At 37.1% G+C, this 20,231-nt stretch overlaps 1 protein-coding gene across 1 annotated transcript in view; it reads left to right on the forward strand.

Moving 5' to 3' along the window:
* The window catches only part of LanB1 (laminin subunit beta-1), a 754,433-nt gene that overhangs the window by 255,674 nt on the left and 478,528 nt on the right, over positions 1–20,231 (forward strand). The window contains exon 7 of the mRNA XM_090400882.1: positions 13,604–13,867. Within this exon, the coding sequence (XP_090257008.1) occupies positions 13,604–13,867 (264 nt within the window). The remainder of the gene's footprint in view (positions 1–13,603; positions 13,868–20,231) is intronic.

Below are 20,231 nucleotides of genomic sequence, written 5' to 3' on the forward strand. Positions count from 1 at the left end.
CAATATGACCTCTGAACCTCAACTCCATATTCCCTTCCCCTGATCCCATCCCTAGCTTCATCAATTTCCTGGAGTATAGTTCATCAATGCAGTAGAGTCAATAACTTTTTTTATCCTAAATGCATAAGTTTACACTTTGCCACATGTAACCAACAACCATTCTCCTTGTCCATACTTCCAGTCTATTTAAATCATCATGCAAGAGCTTTATATCAACTTTATTAACTGTTATACAGTTAATAAAGTTAATAAAGGTATACAGCAACATTTGCATCATCAGCAAAACAACTGAATATTACCCTGCTTGGTAAGAAGTTAACGGACATCCCCACGGGCAAGGGGCATCATGCCATATAACAGATCATGTGTTTGTAGCCAGTATAAATGGGAGGAATATGATGCTCCCAGGTCAGTGCAACTGTGTTCTGGTGAAATGACTGCGAGAAAGGAACCGACAGAGTTTGAAAGAGACATTGTGATAGGGTGCTGTGTTGCAGGCCTGTCTATTTGTTATAATTTTTTTCTTGTTTCATATCCTATTAATTTTTAATATTTCCAGCTAGGGAAAAAAAAAACAGTATTGGTACCTACTGTTTTACAAAAAAATTACTGTGTGTGTACACATACACATATATTCCCAGGTTCATGTATGTGAATAATCATTTTTCTTATATATGTCTCCTTATGATATTTAAGATATCATCATCAAATTCCTGATATATACCCTCAAGGGGTGTACAGGGTATGATAGTACTACATCAAAAATTTACATCATTACTAACTTCCTATCTACAATTTTCCTCCAAATCAGTCTGTTACCTATCAAGACTCCAACATTATCAGATCTTATATTTCTATCTTCTAAGGCATTTTAATTGTATCAGTTCACCGATATCTTGGTCTTCCTCTGTGTCTTTTTCCTGCTAACTGGGCAGAGAACACTTGTTTTGCTAATCTTTTCTCTCCCATTCTGTTTAAGTGACCATATTACCTGAGATTAGCTCTGCTAATGCATTCTTTGATGCTGACAATGGGAAATTCTTTCCTAATATCCTCATTTTTAATATGATATTGCCATTGATGCCATCTGTTTATGCCCCTAATCTTTCTCAGGACTCTCATATTTGCTGTCTCTAGTCTCTGGTCAAGTATTTTACTTCTTACCCAGCTCTCAGATCTATAAGTTAAAATTAGTTTGAACACTGTCTTGTATACAGCTAATTTAGTGTTCTGACTAATTTCTCTCTTATTCCATATGAATTTATTCAGTTGACTTCCTACCATACCAGCTTTGTTGATTCTGTTGTCTATGGAAATAGACAACAGAATCAACAAAGCTGATTCTGTTGTCTATTTCCATATTTAATTTACTGTCTTCACTAAAAATTTCAGCTACTTGTGCCTAAGTAGCTGAAATGTTTTACTTGTTCTACAGGTTCTCCATTCACAATACAGTTGATATTTTCAATGCTTCTAACTATTTTTTTTTTTGCCAGCCTGGTTGGCTAAGTGGTTAGCATGTCCGCTCTCCAGCCAAGAGGCTGCAAGTTCGAATCCCACCGTGGACATGGATGTTTGTGATTGTCCTACAAACTTTGTGTGGAAAGGAAATCTGCGACCCTACCACTTATTCCAGCAGAAGACATCATTGCCAAAACCATGTGAGGTATGGTGGTGACCTTACAGCATCTACGGACATCAAATGTGAACAAAAACAGAAACTGCCTATTTTCATTATCTTTGTCTTCTTACCATATACCTTTATACCATATCTATTACAACAGTGGTTCAATTTAGTCGGGGAATCTTGCAGAGTTGTAGCGGATTTATTTAGAAGTATAACATCATTCGCATAAAGCAAAGAGCTGAGATTAACACCTCCAATTGTGATATCAGGTTTAATACCACTTTCCTTCATAATGTGATCCATATAGGTAATGAATAACAGAGGGGGATAATGTACATCCTTGTCTGACACCAGGTTTAACATTAAACCACCTTCCTGTACTTCCGTCAATTCTAACTGCTGAATTACATCTCAAATAAAGACTAAGTATTGCTTAATATAATGCCCATTGACACCATATAACTGTAGCGTTTTGAATATCTTCACTCTTGTCACCTTGTCATATGCCTTTTCCAATTCTACAAAACTTAAATACAAATCTTTGTTATATTCCCATGATTTTTCAACTATCTGTCCTAAAGTGAGAATCTGATCCTGACAGCCTCTATTTGGCCTGAATCCAGCTTGTTCTTTACAAAGCTTCTCTTCCACAATCCTTCTCAACTGTTTCTCAAGTATACTTGCATATATCTTACCAGGAACATTCAGTAATGAAATACCTCTGTAATTTTCACATTCAGTTTTATTTCCCTTTTTATATATGGGTACTATGAGAGCTCTGCTCCAATCATCTGGAATTCATCCCTCTGCCCAAGCCTTCTGAACTATGCAGTGTAACCACTGTAAGATTTTATACCTCAATGCTTAAGCATTTCTGATTGAATATCATCTACTCCTGCTGCCTTTCCACATTTGATGGCTTTTTCTACTTCAAGTCTTCTTCTTTCACTATGTGTTATTCCTGCTTCCTATGCAGGATCTGTGTGTTACTTAGATGCGACTACTTGTTAGCACCACTCCCAGCCAACTTGTTGCCTAGTCTGCTGGGAAGGGGGTATATTTTTTTGACTGTAGAAGCATATGTTCACGAGGCTGGTTTGCTTGCTTGCAGGATGAAAAATGCCAGATAAACTGGCAGAAAAAGCCCTACTGCCTGCACCCAAGACCAGCTAACTTTGCTATGCCTGAAGAAGATCCCCAAATTCCTCATGTCCTCGACGGGAATCGAACTTCGGACACTCCTTCCCCAGACATATGGTTGCGAAGTGCAAAGCGACTAGGCTAACCGTGCGGACACTTTTTCTATTTTAAGTATCGATATGTATTTTTGACTGCATGCTTGGTCAGTGTTTTTTACCACTGTGCTGTCATCACTGCTTGTTTCATTTAGCAGTTTTTCAAAGTAATTACTCCATACTTCAAGGATATCTATTTCTCCTGTTTTGATGTCACCTTTATCATCTCTAATTCTTTTTACAGCACTCTTTTCTCCATTTATGATCTTCTTTAACAGTCTCCAGAATATCTTGCCACCTTCTTGATATTTATTTTCTATGTTCTTATCAAAGTCTTCCCATGACGTTTGTTTAGCTAGTTTTACACAGTGTACAGTTTTTTTACATTTGTCTCTGTATTGTCTAAGACCACAAGCTAGCTTATTTGCCAAGTACTTTCGGTATGCTTTTTTTTTTTTTTCTTTCCATGGAGTTCATTGAGTTCTGATTTTTCTATCCTTACAGACAATCTCACCACATGCCTCTGGCTGAATCAATCAGTGTTTTCTTCAGGATTTGCCACTGAATCTCCAAGGTTTGGTTCCTGTTCTCAAGCTCTTTAATTTTTTTCTTGAATGATGTTTGTGTATTTTAGTGTACAGTTCACATCTGATAGCTACTCAACTTTTATTTGCTTCAAAACTTTCTTACATGTTCTTCTTTTCAATATGAAATTCAATTTTATCCTTCTCAAGAGTAAATGGTGATCACTTCCAATTTCAAATCCTCTGTACATGCTGGTGTCATTAAAGCTGCAAAAAATTCCTCCCCTTCTACCTTAGTAGAACCTTCTGTGGGACCATAGGCACAAATAAGTCTCATTGTCCAGTTCCCCATTCTCATATTTGCCCACATCACTCTACTTGAGACTGCCTGCCATTCAAGAAGATTAGCCTTGTATTTAGTGTTGAATACTATGGCTGCTCCTTCTTTTCCTTGATTGTCCTTGCCTGAATATAACATTTTGTATTTATTGCTCAGAAAGATCTCACCAGAAAGATCACTCCTATTATGTCAATCTGGTACTTATCCAATTCCTCAGCTAGCTCCATTTTTTTTGCCATTCAGGCTTCTTATGTGGATCGTACCGATCTGAACTCTGGTGATATTGAGTTGTGGTGTGTTTTAGGATTTGTTCCAGTAGCTGACTTTTTGCTGTTTGCCCTGGTTCCCTGGTGAAAAAAACGGAGGCCTTGTTTAACTGGGTGACGTCCTAGCTGGCATGAAGTTCTGTCATGTTGTACCATCATTCTATATTTTGGTTTAAGTCAATATGAATAGAATGTGGTCGGCTAAATCCCAAATTGCCATCCTCGTGTCGTTGAATATCCAAGTAGATACCCAACTGGGTAAGATTTAGAAATTTTAATGTAATGTTAATAGCAGTGGCGGCCCGTGAAGTTTTAAGTGGGGGTGCTGCCTATACAAAATAATTTTTAAAAAATTCTTTTTTTTCCTAATCAGTAAACATTTTATTAATAAATAAATCTATAGATTTATTTATTAATAAAATGGTTACTGATTAGGAAAAAAAAGAATTTTTTAAAAATTATTTTGTATAGGCAGCACCCCCACTTAAAACTTCACGGGCCGCCACTGGTTAATAGTAAAATTAAACTTAATAATTTTATTGTTAAAACTGTTCTATGCTATATAGTTTATCTTGAAAATATCTTTACTCTCCTTTGCCTTTCAGCTGTGTTTGCTTACAATTGTTAATAACTTTAGTTCTAAGTTTCCACAATCCTAATAGTCTCCTTGTGACTGTCCAGAGAGTTGCAGAAGAGAAATACTTTGTAACCTTGGCTGAGTTCTTTCATGCTTCACGTAACTTGTTGTATGCTTGATTTTATAAATGAGTCATATCAAATTCATTATTTCGTTATATAGTTTAATTGTATAGTCAGTTCATTACATATTACATTATGTTAGTATTAACAATAAAATTGTATTCCTGGTGTTTAGGCTTATCTGTTGATTCTCATGCATTTTGTTGTTTCAGGAAATTGACAACGTAGAGTAGATAATATCTAAAAATTTTAATTATTACTTCCTATATTTCACCAAAGTTAAATTGACATCTTCAGGGATTAATACACTGTTATCAAACATATGTATGCAGGCACACTTTAGTAACAAAGATGAAACAGGAGAGATACAGGATGGCATAAAGTTCTATAATTATGCCATGTATTGGCTTTGCTTGGGGTGTTCTTGGCCATTGGGCTGAATGTCTGCTGATAAGGTTTTCCCATATGAGTGGCAGTTTGATATAACCATATTTGTTTAGGTTGGGATAGTTGGTCTTCTCCTCAAATTAACAAATATGGAGTAAAGTGTTTTTCCATTACATCCTGTAGTGGGTATCCAAGGCAGCTGCAGTGGTGGAAACGGATGTAGTCAATAAAATATTTTAATAAAAACAACAACATTTATTTTGTTATTTGGTGTTGTTTATATCATGAAGCACTGCAGTACATTCTGGTGATGTTTAAGCTGTTCCTTACATTAATAATTCGTAAAGTTACTTTTCATTTATTTATTTCAAACTGCAGAAAACAGAAGAGCATATATATAAATGATTAAAAGTATACATTTAAAAGAATAGATATAAAAAAAAGTAACATATTATTATTATTATTATTATTACCACCCCAAGACCTCATGGAGTCAAAGACTCATCTGGGAGGTCCTTTTATCACACACACACATCTCATCATACCGTGTCTTAAACACACTCAAACCTCTTGCAGACACCACACTCTCAGGTAAGGCATTCCAATCATTCACAACTCTGCACGAAAAAAACCTGTCTCTCACTCTCCTACTCACACCCTCTTTATGCAGTTTCCAGGGATGACCTCTGGTTCTCCTCTGATCTCCCACTATTCTCTGTAGAACTGCTCCAATATTGATCCTATAACAACCCCTTACCAACTTGTAGGTCTCTATCATATCTCCCATCTTCCTCCTGTCCACCAGACTGCAAATTACATCTTCTCAATCTTTCCTCATACTCGACATTCCAAAGGTCAGAAACTACCTTAGTCAGTCTCCTTTGGAACCTTTCCAATATCTCTTCATCCTTCTGAAAACCCGGTGACCAAATCTGGACACAATAGTCCATGTATGGCCTAATCAAAGCCCTTATACAACGCAACAAGAATCTCCCTGCTTCTACACGTCAGTGTCCTCCGCATCATTCCCCGAAGCATTTGTGTTGTCTTCACAATTTTGGTGATGTGTCCCCTAAATTTTGAATCCTAATCCACTATCACTCCCAGATCTCTTATTTCCTCTACCTTCAACAATATATTCTCACCAAGCATAAATTCTGCATCCCATCTTTATTTTCCAAATTTTAAAACCTTACATTTTGCAACGTCAAAGCTGGATAACTGAGAGGAGACCTCCACATAGCCTTTAAAGGAATGCAGAGAACTGACCAGGGCTTCTGACCTAATGTCCAATCCTCACCTTCTCATGGTGCACCCTGTTGGGTATCTACCTGAATACTGAATGAACGAGGATGGGCTGGCAATTTGGGATTTAGCCGACCAAATTGAATTCTTATTGGTTAAACCAAAATACAAAATGATAGTACAACATGACAAAATTTCATGCTGGCTGGGGCATCACCCAGTTAAACAAGGCTCCCGATGTTTTTGCCAGGGAACCAGGACGAACAGCAAAAAGTCAGCTATGGGAACAAATCTGAAAACAAACCCCAACTCAACATCACCAGAGTTAAAGATCGGTACTATCAACATAAGAAGCCTGAATGGCAAAGAAATGGAGCTAGCTGACGAATTAGATAAGTACCAGATCGACATAATAGGGGTGACTGAAAACAAAAAAGACAAAAACCGGTGAGATCTTTCTGAGCAATAAATACAAAATGTTATATTCAGGCAATGAAAATCAAGGAAAAGAAGGAGTAGCCATAGTATTCAACACAAAATACGAGGCTAATCTTCTTGAATGGCAGTCAGTCTCAAGTAGAGTAATGTGGGCAAATATGAGAATGTGGAACTGGACAATGAGACTTATTTGTGCCTATGGGCCCACAGACTGTCTAATGAAAAGTCTAATTGACAGAAAAAGCAACTGACACAATGAAAAAGGAAAAGTTGGTCCTTGTTGGGGAACTAAATAGCAGAGTAGGAAATCATTGTCAGTCATACAAAAATATTTTGGGAAAATTTGGAGAAAAGAGCAAAGCTAATAATAATGACAAATATCTGTTGGATTTCTGCTCAGGACATGGACTGGTTATTACTAACACCATGTTCCAACATAAAAATGTGTACAAATTCACATGGAGAGAAGAGGCAAGAAATAAGAAAAGTCTAATTGACTATGTTATTGTTGATAGTGATGTTTTCTCCCTGGTGCAGGACACCAGAGTGTACAGAGGATTTGAAATTGGAAGTGATCACTATTTAGTCTTGAGCAGGATAAAATTGAATTTCATATTGAAAAGAATAACATGTAGGGAAGTTTTAAAGTGAATAAAAGTTGAGCCGCTCTCAGATGTGAATTGTAGACTAAAATACACATTTTAGTCTACAGTTCAAGAAAACATGAAAGAGTTTTTAGAAAAGGAACCAAATCTTGGAGATTCAGTGGTAAGCCTTGAAGAAAACCTTGACTGATTCTGCTAGAGAGGCATGTGGTGAAGTTGTCAGCAAGGATAGAAAAATTAGAACTCCATATTGGACACAGGAAGTTAAAGAGGCAGTGGAGGAAAAGAAGAAAACATATCAAAAGTTCCTGACAAATAAGTTAGCTTGTGCTCTTAGAGAATTCAGAGTCAAATGTAAGAAAGCTAAACACTGTGTAAAACTAGCTAAAGAAAAGTCATGGGAGGACTTTGTCAAGAATATAGGAAATAAATATTTAGAAGGTGGCAAAATATTCTGGAGGTTGTTGAAGAAGCTTAGGAATGTAGGAAAGAGTGCTGTAAAAGGAGTTTGAGATAATAAAAGTGACATGAAAACAGGAGAAAAAGATATCCTTGACGTATGTAGTAATTACTTTGAAAAAACTGCTAAATGAAACATGCAGTGATGACAGCACAGTGGTAAAAAAACACTGACCAGGCATGCAGTCAGGAATACATATCCATACTTGAAGTAGAAAAAGCCATCAAAGGCTTGGAATGTGGAAATTCAGAGTAGATGATATTCGACCAGAAATGCTGAAGTCTGGTGGTATAAAAGTCTTACAGTGGCTGCACTGCATATGCATAGTTCAGAATGCCTGGGCAGAGGACGAATTCCCGGTGATTGGAGTAGAGCTCTCATAGTACCCATATATAAAAAGGGAAATAAAACTGAATGTGAGAATTACAGAGGTATTTTCCTACATAGTGTTCCTTGTAAGATATATGCAAGTATACTTGAGAAACGGTTGAGAAGAATTGTGGAAGAAAAGTTGGTGAAGAACAAGCTGGATTCAGGTCAAATAGAGGCTGTCAGGATCAGATATTCTCTTTACAACAACTAGTGGAGATATCATGGGAATATAACGAAGATCTGTATTTAAGTTTTGTCGATTTGGAAAAGGCATATGACAAGGTGCCAAGAGAGAAGCTATTCAATACGCTGCAGTTATATGGTGTCAATGGGGCATTATATCAAGCAATACTTAGTCTTTATTTGAGTTGTAAGTCAGCAGTTAGAATTGAAGGAAGTACAGGAAGATAGTTTAATGTTAAATCTGGTGTGAGACAAGGATGTACATTATCCCCTCTGTTATTCATTATCTATATGGATCACATGATGAAGGAAAGTGGTATTAAAGATGATATCAAAATTGGAGATGTTAATGTCAGCTTTTGCTTTATGCGAATGATGTTATACTTCTAAATAAATCTGTTACAAGTCTGCAAGATTCTCTGACTAAATTGTATAACTGTTGTAATAGATATAGTATGAAGGTCAGCAATAAAAAGACAAAGACAATGAAAATAGGCAAAATCATTGAAAATGTCAACTGTGTTGTGAATGGAGAACTTGTGGAACAAGTAAAACATTTCAGCTACTTAGGCATGATTTTTACTGAAGATGGTAAATTAAATATAGAAATAGACAACAGAATCAGCAAAGCTGGTATGGTGGGAAGTCAATTGAATAAATTCATATAGAATAAAAGAGAAATTAGTTGGAACACTGAATTAGCTGTATACAAGACAGTGTTCAAACCAGTTTTAACTTATGGGTCTGAGAGCTGGGTCAGAAGTAAAACACTTGACAAAGACTAGAGACCGCAGATATGAGAGTCTTGGGAATGATTAGAGGCGTGAACAGATGGCATCGATGGCAATATCATATTAAAAACGAGGATATTTGGAAAGAACTTGACATTGTCAGCATCCAGGAATGCATTAGCTGAGCTAATCTCAGGTGGTTTGGTGACTTAAAAAGATTGGGCGAGGAAAGATTAGCAAGATAAGTGTTCTCTCCCAGGTTGGCAGGTAAACGACCCAGAGGAAGACCAAGATATAGGTGGGTTGATATGGTACAAAGTGCCTTAAACGATAGAAATATAATATCTGAGAATGTTGGAGTCTTGACAAGTAACAGATTGATTTGGAGGAAAATTGTAGATAGGAAGTTAGTAATGATGTAAATTTTTCATGTAGTACTATCATATCCTGTACACCCCTTGAGGGTACATGGCAGGAATTTGATGATGACATTTTGTCACATTGAACTCACATCCCCATTTCCGTTCCCCATCACTCAATTTATTCAAGTCTTCTTGTAAGGCCACAACATCTTCACTACTCTTTATGGTTTGTCCCAACTTTGCATCATCTGCAAATAACTGAATATCTCCATCCAAATCTTCGCCAATATCATTAATATACAAGTTAAACAGTAATAGCACTAAAACCAGACCCCTGAGGCACTCCACTAATGACTTTCATTTTCCTGGATATCGCACCCCATACACAGAAATGCTACTTGCGTAAAATATTATGCATAAACATAAAAGGTAAAATTTCACTCATCCAGTCACTAATATACTTTAAGGCTGTTTTATTACACTGCATTAAATCTTCTCAGGTACATATATTATTAATGTCTATTAAGTAGCATTGCAGAAAATGTTTCATGGGTTGTGTTTCCCCATATGAGCAGCTGTCATTGTCTGTGTAGCCTCATCTGACCATATTCTTCTTTGATCTGCCCATTCAGGAACAAAGTCTATTAAATGTCTTCCATCTTTGCCAGTCTAGATGTAAGCCAGTAGGAGTAGATTCATTTAAGCTTCGAGCCTCTGGAGATTGTTCTTGCCACATTGTTGACCTTGTAGCTTTTATGGAATCAACCAATGGTTCCATTGAGTGAGTAAAACTATTTCTTGACTTTAGCCTCCTATGTGCTGCATCATGTCTATACAAAGGATGCTGTTCATCATTTAGTTGTTGTTGTTTCCACTCATATTTTCCCTGTGTTATCTTTCTGATGTGAGGAGGTGTAATACCAGACAGTGAGTATGGATGGTCAATTTTTGTATGCTTAAGACAGCTGGTAATATGCCAACGTGTTTCATTAAGACTTTTTTCATTAAGACCTTGTTAATAATTTTGACATGTAATGATCTTTCCCAAACAGGGCTAGCATACTTGACTGTCAAAAAGCAAAGTGCCAGTGCAGAGGTGCACAGTACTTGCACTCCACCGAGATTATGTTAATTGGTCCAGAATATTATTATGTGTTTGAGTTTTAGCTGCTGTCTTCTCTATGTGTCACTTATAATAATTTAAAATAATTTAAGGACCTTAAATTATAAAATAATTTAAGGTCCTATCTAGTCTAACACCTAGGTAAGTTGGTTATGGATAATTGACCAATTTCACACCATTCCATTCTATACTCAACTCTCTCCTTATCTCCCTTAAGTTACTAAGTGATAATTTCTTTTAACTGCATTTGGCTAAGTGGATTAAAGGATAAGAATTTTGGCTGGTATGATATCAGAGGATGTGGCTCTGTAAAGTAGGTGATTATTCTTTCTTTGGTTGAAGAGAACGACCACAGAATTTTCGGTCATAATTTTTGCTCTGATGCATATAGCTCTAATATGCATCAGAGCAAAAATTATGACCTTAAAGATAGCTTTAAAATGAATTGGAAATGAAGAATTGGAGGGAACAGAAGTCAGTTGCACCTATCTGTTAATTATTAAAGAGTTTTTTGACAAGAGCAGTGCCAGACTGCATTCTATCTGAGGAGAGGAATTTATGCAAGCATACTTTGGAAAAAGCTAAGAAAAATTGTGAAAGGGAAATTTGGCTATTCTATGTTCAGGGTTCAAATAGAAGTTGCCAGGATCAGATTTTCATTTTAAGGCAAATAATTGCATAGTCATGGAAATGTAAGAAGGATCTGTATTTAAGGTTCATAGATCTGGAAAAGCATATGACAACATGACTAAGAGAAAAGTCTTTTAAAAATGCTACAATTATATGGCGCAAATGGGACATTATATTATATGGTCTATATTTCAGTTGTAAGTCGGCAGTTAGAATTGATGGATGATGGTATGATGTTACATCAGGTGTGTACAAGAGTGCATATTATGCCCACTGTTATTCATTATCTATATGAACAACGTTGTGAAGGAAAGTGGCATTAAACCTAATATCAAAATTGGTGATGTTAATCTTAACTCTTTATTTGATGCAGATAATGTTATGCTTCTAAATAAATCCAGTGCAAGTCAGCAGGATTTTTTTTAACGAAATTGAATACCTACTGTAATAAATTTGTTATGAAAATCAGCAATAAAAAGACAAAGACTGTGAAAATAGGCATGGACACTGAAAACATCAACTGTATCCTGAATGGAGAACAAGTACATTTTAGCTATTTTGCATAACTTCAGTGATCCGACTGTTTTCTCTATATATCATATTGAACCTTCCTTAAATCCTTTGAACTTCAACTTTTACTACCCCCCCCCCCCCCCCACCAATACTGGTCTCATAAATTTCCTTTGTTACTCCCTATCAGTGTATTTACACAGTTTGTAATATTTTCAAGCTCAAAGTCCATAATGTTATACTTGCAAATTGAACTCGATTGAACTTGCAAATTATGTTTTGCCCACATTGTCAATCTGTTTTAAATCATCCTACAAGGTCTCTAAACCTCCTTTATTGTCATTCCCAGTTTAGCATCATCAGCAAACAGTGGATATTCTCCCAAATTATTCCCAGTAATATTATTATACAAAGTAAATATCAGTGGTCTAAGCACACATCACTTGTCACATGCCTTCTTGATTCTACTCCATCATATACTATTTAATGTCATCCTCATATCTATTACCTGCTTCATATCATCCCCATTCTTCAGTTTATTAGATAGGGTTTTGTGGTAATATCAAATCAAGTTTTATATTTTTCTGTATTATAGAAAGTGAGTAAGTTACTAAGGCAAGACCCATCCTTTCCAAAGTCATGTTCCCTCTCATCAAGTACTCTATTCCTATCTATCGATTCCTTAAGGGAATACTTGTTTTTCAGGAATTTCTTTAAGCAGCGTTTCCAATATATTAACCATTGCTTCTGAGATATTGATTGGTTTGTAAAATTTATTATCTCTAGAGTCCCCGTTTATGTGAAGAAATTATATGTCCTCTTTCCACTCTCTTGGGTGCCATGGGGAGGGGCTTCCCTGCCTATGGCACCCAACCTCCCAAGTTCTGCACTGGTAAGCCGGTTCTCCATTGTTTTGAAATGTCCAACAAAATTGTTGTCTCATTACAGCAAACACATTGTTGGATGTTTCAAAACAATGAAGAGACAAAAAACGTGACATAAAAACGTTTCAAATTTCGGCTTATCTTTTTATATATATATAGAATAGATTAATTAATGAAATGGAAATAATGTAATTATGATTTAATTAAAACACTGCACTTATCTTAGCTTCATTTGCAAAGCTTCATTTGCTTGCATTACTTGTTACTAGTAGGAAACTAATCAGAGCTGGTCAGTTAAATCAGACATACACAAAATTGTTTTGCATTGTAATTTACAGTTTTTTTTGTCTACTTCTGAGTATTAGTTATGTTCCGTTAATTAAATATATTAAATATAAATTGAATAGCATAATATATTTTATTTTAGTTTTATTTTAGTCTGCTCAGTTAGCCTATTGGCTGTGCACTTTGCAACCATATGCGTGGGGAAGGAGTGTCCTAGGTTTGATTCCCGTCGGTGACATGAGGAGCTGAAGGATCTTCCTCAACCATAGCCAAGTTAACCAGTCTTGGGTGTGGACAGTAGGGTTTTTTCCTGTGGGATGAAAAACCTCAGTTTATTCTGGAGTTTTTCATCCTGCAAAGCAGCAAACCGGCCTTGAGAACTCAACACTACAGGACATAGGATACATTGGAGCGTAGGACTGACCACCTTATCCTGTGAACGGATGAGATCCGATGATTAATAAACCCTCGACACTGCAAGGTAAAAGAAGGTAATAGGCAAATGAGAATGATGAATGAGAATATATTTTATTCCATGAAGCATATTGGTCATATTGAATAAATAGTTCTTTAGAATCTAAGCATAAATCTGCAAAAAACAAAACAAAAAAACAAACATATATATATATATATATATTTTTTTTTTTACTGATTTATTTTTATTAATTAAAAAATAAGGAAAAAAGTTTATTTTCAGGTAATATTCAGAGTTCTTCCTCCAAATATTCCTATTGATGATCCTTACAGCCCAGAAGTTCAAAATTTACTTAAGATGACTAATCTGAGGATTAATTTTACAAAATTGCATACACTAGGAGACAATCTACTTGATTCTCGTGAAGAAATAAAGGAAAAATATTATTATGCTATTTATGATATGGTCGTGAGAGGTAGTTGTTCTTGCTATGGGCATGCAAGTCGCTGTATTGCAGATCCAGGACAGATGTCTCGACCTGATATGGTAAGTATAACATAGTCTGATTCAGAAATTCTTAAGTGATCACATAGGTTTTAAGTTTTTTATGTTTACATTTTTCTTCACTTGTATTGAAAGTTATTTAAAATAATGATAGGGTTGGAATGATTTATCATTTCAACCCTAATATCTCATTATATTTAGTTATGTATGTTTTGCTATTTTCACTTACATGCTGAATTATTTCTTCTTATATCATTGCTTTTGACATGATATTCATGTTTTGTATATTAGTCAGATTATCATTTCTACACATTCATAGCATGAAATTTTAAGATGAACAATGTTGACCATGTTGTTGTGATTCATTCAAAGTTTATAAAAATTAAGCTACTCAGAAAAGAAAAAGTGTCCTTTTCTTACCTGACACAATCCTTTCTCCAACTAAGTATTGGAAAAGTTGTTAAAAATATAGTTTGACAGCAAGTTATAATTTTCAACATGCCAATGATTGCCAAGAAAACTTGAATGGTGATGAGCTGAACATGGACTGCTAAGAGACTGAAGCATATTTACTGTCATACAGTGGGCCTCATGCTATATATCACAGTTGCATTGGCCTATCATGAAGTAATATTTTTGCATAAGTTTTTTGCATTCCTGCCACTGAATGAATTTTATGAAGTGGAAATAACTACACCGATTTTGAAGTATATGACAAACATTGCACTGATAGCATTTTGTTCATTTTAAAGTAGTTTAAATAGCATTATTATTATCATCTTCAGACCTCCATGGAGCCATAGACTCATGAGAGGTCCCTCTGTCACACACATACAGAGAGAGAGAGAGGAACTCATCATAACTGTGCCTTAAATACATTCATATTCTTTGCACTCACCACACTCTCAGCATTGCATTCTAATCATTCACCACTCTCCATGCAAAAAACCTGCTTCTCCTTGCTCATTATAAAGTCCATTGATGACCTCTTGTACTCCCCTCCCCCATCGCCCATTGTTCTATGAAAAACCTTGTCAATGTTAATCTGATAAAAACCTTACCAACTTATATGTCTCTATCTCATCTTCTCATCTTCTAGAATCTGTGAATTATATTTTCTCAACCTTTCTTCAAGGGCTAGTTCTTTTCAATATGATTTTGCATTGATACCGTCTGTCCCTTTACTGCCCTGATTTTTCTTAGAACTCTCATGTATAGTAACTAGTCTTTGATCAGCTGCTTTATTTCCAACCCAGGATCTTTGATCTGAAAGAGAGTTACGAGCCAGTTTAGAAATAAAGAAGCTCTGAGATCCATAAGTTAACATTGGTTGGAACACTGTCAACTTTATGTTGATTCAGTACACAATAGGTTGAAAGACCTATAAATACATCAGTGCTCTGTGTGTGTGTGTGGGGGGGGGGATGCAAGTGAGGATACAGATAGCAGTTTATAACTTATAACATTTTTAAACGTTATAAGTTGTAGTTATTTGTGAATATTTCTTGTGGAAGGCTGTTCTGGAGGATGGAGGTAGATGATATAAAAGAGAAAGAGGAGAAGCAGATTCAGCATGTTTGCATGGAGTGCTTAACGATCAAAGTTGCATAACTAAGAGGAGACCTCCATGTAGCCTTTTAAGGAATGCAAAGAACTGACCTATATCAGTCCAATCCTCACCTTCTTGTGGTGCACCCTGCTAGGTATCTATCTGGATACTGAACAAACAAGATTGGGCTGGCAATTTGGGATTTAGCTGACCAAATTGTATTCCTATCGACTTAAACCATAATGCAAAATGATGGTACAACATGATAGAATTTCATGCTGGCTGGGGCATCATCCAGTTAAACAAGGCTCCTCATTGATGCCTTCCCATCATGGAACAAGAGTGAGCAACAAAAGTCAGCTACTGGAACAAATTCTGGAACATCCCAACTTAACATCAGCAGAGCTCAAGATTGGTGCTATTATCATATGATAAAGAAATGGGATTAGCAGTTCCATTGGAACTTCTAGTTCCATTTTGGTAAGTACCAGACCGACATAATATGTGTGACTGAAACAAAGAAGACAAAAACAAATGACTTTTTAAGCAACAGATAGAAAGGGTACCAACTATAATAGATTGTCGGGCTTTCTTCAACCAAGAGGAGAGCTCTGGAACTGTCGACCTGGATGAGGGGTGGAAGCTCTACTACTCTGGTGTGAGCCCGACAATGTCTGCTCAGGCAGGTGTGGGGATACTCATAAGCCCCTGGCTGTCAGACTGTGTTGCTGAGTGGATCCCATTGGGGGGAATGGGTATGTGTGTTAAGGCTTCAGATGAAAAACCACAACTAGGCTGTGGGGCAACCTATGCATCTAATCTAGAGCCAGAATAATCTGCCTTCTTAGAGGAAGTGGATGCTGCTTTGAACAGGGTGGCAGACATGGAACCAGTCCTGCTATGGTGAGTTCATTGCACATGTTGGAACAGATGACCAGACACGGAGGTGGTGTGGTTGGGAGGAACGGAGACCCTGACCTTAATGCAAATGGGTTGAAATTATTGGACTTCTGCTGTACAAACAGCTTGTCCATAATGAATACTTTCTTCCAGCACCAAGAAGCCCATAAGTATACCTGGTACAGGAATACACTTGGACAAAGGTCTCTGATTGATTTCTTTATAGTCTCAACAGACCTATTTTCCTCAATGCTGGATGTTTGTGTGAGGAGAGAGGCAGAACTGTCAACTGACCACCACTTTGTTGTCTGCATTCTACGGCTACAGAAACTAAATGCTACCATCAACGATGGTAGACCTAAGCAGGTATACTGCGTGAAATGGGAGGCATTGGAAAATGAGGTTGTGAGGAAGACATTTACAGATTGACATCTCCTCTAGGTTCAAAGAGATTCCCAGACATACTTCAGATGTTGAGGAGGAGTGAGAGCTGTTCAGAACAGCTGTTACTGCCTCTGCACTCCCATGCTGTGGCAAAAAGTGGCTCAGCATGGCAATGGGCAGTGAGAAAAGGACACCTTTGGTAGAACCCAAGAGGTCCAAAAAGCTGTCTGGGCAAAAGAGGAGGCCTACCTAACATGACTTAGGGTCAGTAAAGCTCTCACCTTAGATGCTTTTCTGGTACGCTGAGGTGCAAAAAGCTACTGCTGAGGCAGCAAAGCAGAGGGCTTGGGAATCCTTTGGAGAAAGATTAGATTCATCCTATGCAAATGCAAACAAGGTGATGATGAAATTCGGCCCGAAATGCTAAAAGCCTTAAATTGAGATGGGGTTCTCTGGCCGAGCACCAAAGCAGTGGCAGACAGGCATAATAATACCAGTCTTCAAGAATGGAGACGAGAAATTACAGCAGCTATCATGGCATCTCTCTGCTCAGCCTGCCTGGGAAAGTATATTCTAGGTGCTTGGAAAGAAGATGCAGGAGCATGGTTGAGTCGAAGTTCCAAGAAGAACAATGTGGCTTTTGTCCTGGTAGAAGCAAATCTTCACTTTAAGGCAAGTCTTTGAGAAATCTTGGGAATATGCCAAGAATGTCTACACATGTTTTGTGGACTTAGAGAAGGCATATGAACGGGTTCCTTGGGATGAGCTTTGGCAAGTAGTACAGGAGTATGGAGTGGATGGCCAACTATTAGCTGCCATCAAGTCCCTATATGAATGTCCAGAGTTTTGTGTCAGGGTAAACAGCACAAAGTCTGAACCTTTCACAATCTCCATTGGTCTCTATCAAGGGTGTGTTCTGTCACCCCTCCTTTTTCATAATATTTATGGACTGGATTGATAGGCACAGCTGAGGCAGTGAGTGTGTCAGAATTGGAAGATGTAGCATTGGATGTCTGTTTTTTTTTCAGATGACCTAGTTCTGCTTAGCTCTGCCATAGATGACCTCCAGTGGACCCTGGATAGGTTTGTAGCTGTTTGTGCAGAAGCTGGGATGAAGATCAGTGTGGCCAAAACTGAAACATTTGTGGTCTCAAGGCAACCATCCCAGTGCACAAGCTGAGTCTCACTGAGGCAGGTGGAGAAATTTAAATACCTTGGGTCCATATTCGTGAGTGATGGAAAGTGGGACATAGAGCTAGATACTCGAATTGGCTCAGCAAGCACAATATTGCGGGAGCTTGGCCGTTCGGTAGTATTGAAGCAGGAGTTAAGCCAGAAGGCAAAGCTGGCTGTCTTCAATTCTTCAATACAGTCTATGTCCCCATCCTCACCTATGGTCATGAGAGCTGGGTAATGACCCAAAGAATGCGGACACGAATCCAAGCAGCTGAAATGAGGTTCCTTTGAGGGATTGCGGGGCTGACAGGACTTAATAGAGTCAGAAGCTCTGCAATTCGGGAAACTCTCAATACTCAACTGCTGCTTCTCTGTGTTGAGAGATCACAGTTACGATGGTATGGGTACCTGGTCAGAATGCCACAAGAGAGGCTCCCCAGCAGGCCTTCTTTGCCAAGCCAGAGGGTGGGAGGCCACGTGGAAGGCCAAGGACTCACTGGATAGATTATGTCCAAAACCTTGGGTGGACACATTTGGGAGTCCCACCAGAACACCTGAGCTTGGTGGCAGGGGATCGTGACCATTGGAAGTCTCTTTTGCAGCTGCTCCCCCCCACAATCCAATTAGGAAAGGTGGGCCTTGAAGATGAATGAAATGAAAAATGAATGAATGTACTAAGATATCTTCTTGAATGGCAGGTATTATCAAGGAGTGATATGGGCAAATATCAGAATGGGGAATTAGACAATGAGACTTATTTGTTCCTTTGATCTCAGAGAAGGTTCCTAAGAAACAAATGGAGGAATTTTTCAAGGTATCAAGATATATTTCAAGGAGAAGACATCTGACACAACAAAAAAGGAAAAGTTTTGTTTTGTTGGGGATTTATACCTGCTGGATTTCTGTTCAGGACATGGACTATTTATTACTAACACTATGTTCCAACATAAAAATATGCCCAAATTCACACGGGGAGAAGATGCAAGAAATAAGAAAAAGTCTCATTGATTATGTTATTGTTGATAGTGATGGTTTCCCACTGGTCCAGGATACAAGAGTATATGGAGGATTTGAAATAGGAAGTGATTACTCTTTAGTGTTTATCAGTATAAAATTGAATTTCATATTGAAAAGAAGAGCATGTAAAAAAGTTTTAAAACAAATGAAAATTGAGTAGCTTTCGGAGGTGAACTGTAAACTGAAATGCCAAACATCATTCAAGAAAAAATGAAAGAATTTGAAAACAAATATCTAACCTTGGAGATTCACTCACAAACCCCATAGAAACAGTGATTGATTCAGGAAGCATGTTGTGAGGTTATCTGTAAGGATAGAAAAATCAGAACCCCCATGATGAACTTAGGAATTAATAAAGAGGCAGTCAAGGAAAAAAAGAAAGGATATCAAAAGTTTCTGGCAAGTAAGTCAGTTTGTGTTTCTTAGAGAATACAGAGAAAAATGTAAGAAAGTGAAGCACTTTGTAAAGCTAGCTAAACAAAAGTCATCATTTGACTTTGGTAAGAACATAGAAACTAAATATCAGAAGGTTGACAAAAGATTCTGGAGGCTATTGAAAAAGCTTAGAAATAAAGGGAAGAGTACTGTAAAAGGAATCAGAGATAATAAAGGTGACTTGAAAAGTGAAGATGAAGATTATTCTGGATTTTTGAGTAACTACTTTGAATGATTGCTAAATGAAAGAAGTGGTGTCAGCACAGTGGTAAAAAACACCCAACTGGAATGCAGTCAGGAAGACATCAATACTTGAAGTAGATGATATTCAACTAGAAATGCTCAAATATGGATATATAAAGGTTTTATTTATAGTAGCTGCACTGCATAATTATGATGGCCTAGTCAGAGGGTCGAATTCCAGATGACTGGAGTAAAGCTGTCATAGTACCCATCTATAAAAAAGAAAATAAAACTTAATGCGAGAATTATAGAGGTATTTTCCTACTGAGTATTCCTGGTGAGATTTATGCAGATATACTTGAGAAACTGCTAAGAAAATTTGTGGAAGGGAAGCTTGATAAAAAAACAAGCTGGATTCAGGCGAAATACAGTTAAATCAGGATCAGATTTTCACTTTAAGACAAATAGTTGAGAAGGCTTGGGAATATAATAAGGATTTATCTTTGTTTCATAGATTGGAAAAGGCATAACACAAGAGGAAAACTCTTCAGAATGGTACACTTATATGGTGTAAATTGGACATCATATCAAGCAATACATAGTCTCTATTTGAGCTATAAGTTAACGGTTTGACTTGAAGGAGGTACAAAAAAGATGGTTTGATGTTAAATCAGGTGTGCGACATGGGTACATATTATCCCTACTTGATCTAAAAATTGAGATCTCATCATCATCAAATTCCTGATATATACCCTCAAGGGG

The sequence above is a fragment of the Typopeltis vanoorti genome, chromosome 11 (genome assembly GCF_054136105.1).
Source record: "Typopeltis vanoorti isolate ZY-2024b chromosome 11, IOZ_Tvanoo_1.0, whole genome shotgun sequence".
Classification (NCBI taxonomy): Eukaryota; Metazoa; Arthropoda; class Arachnida; order Uropygi; family Thelyphonidae; genus Typopeltis; species Typopeltis vanoorti.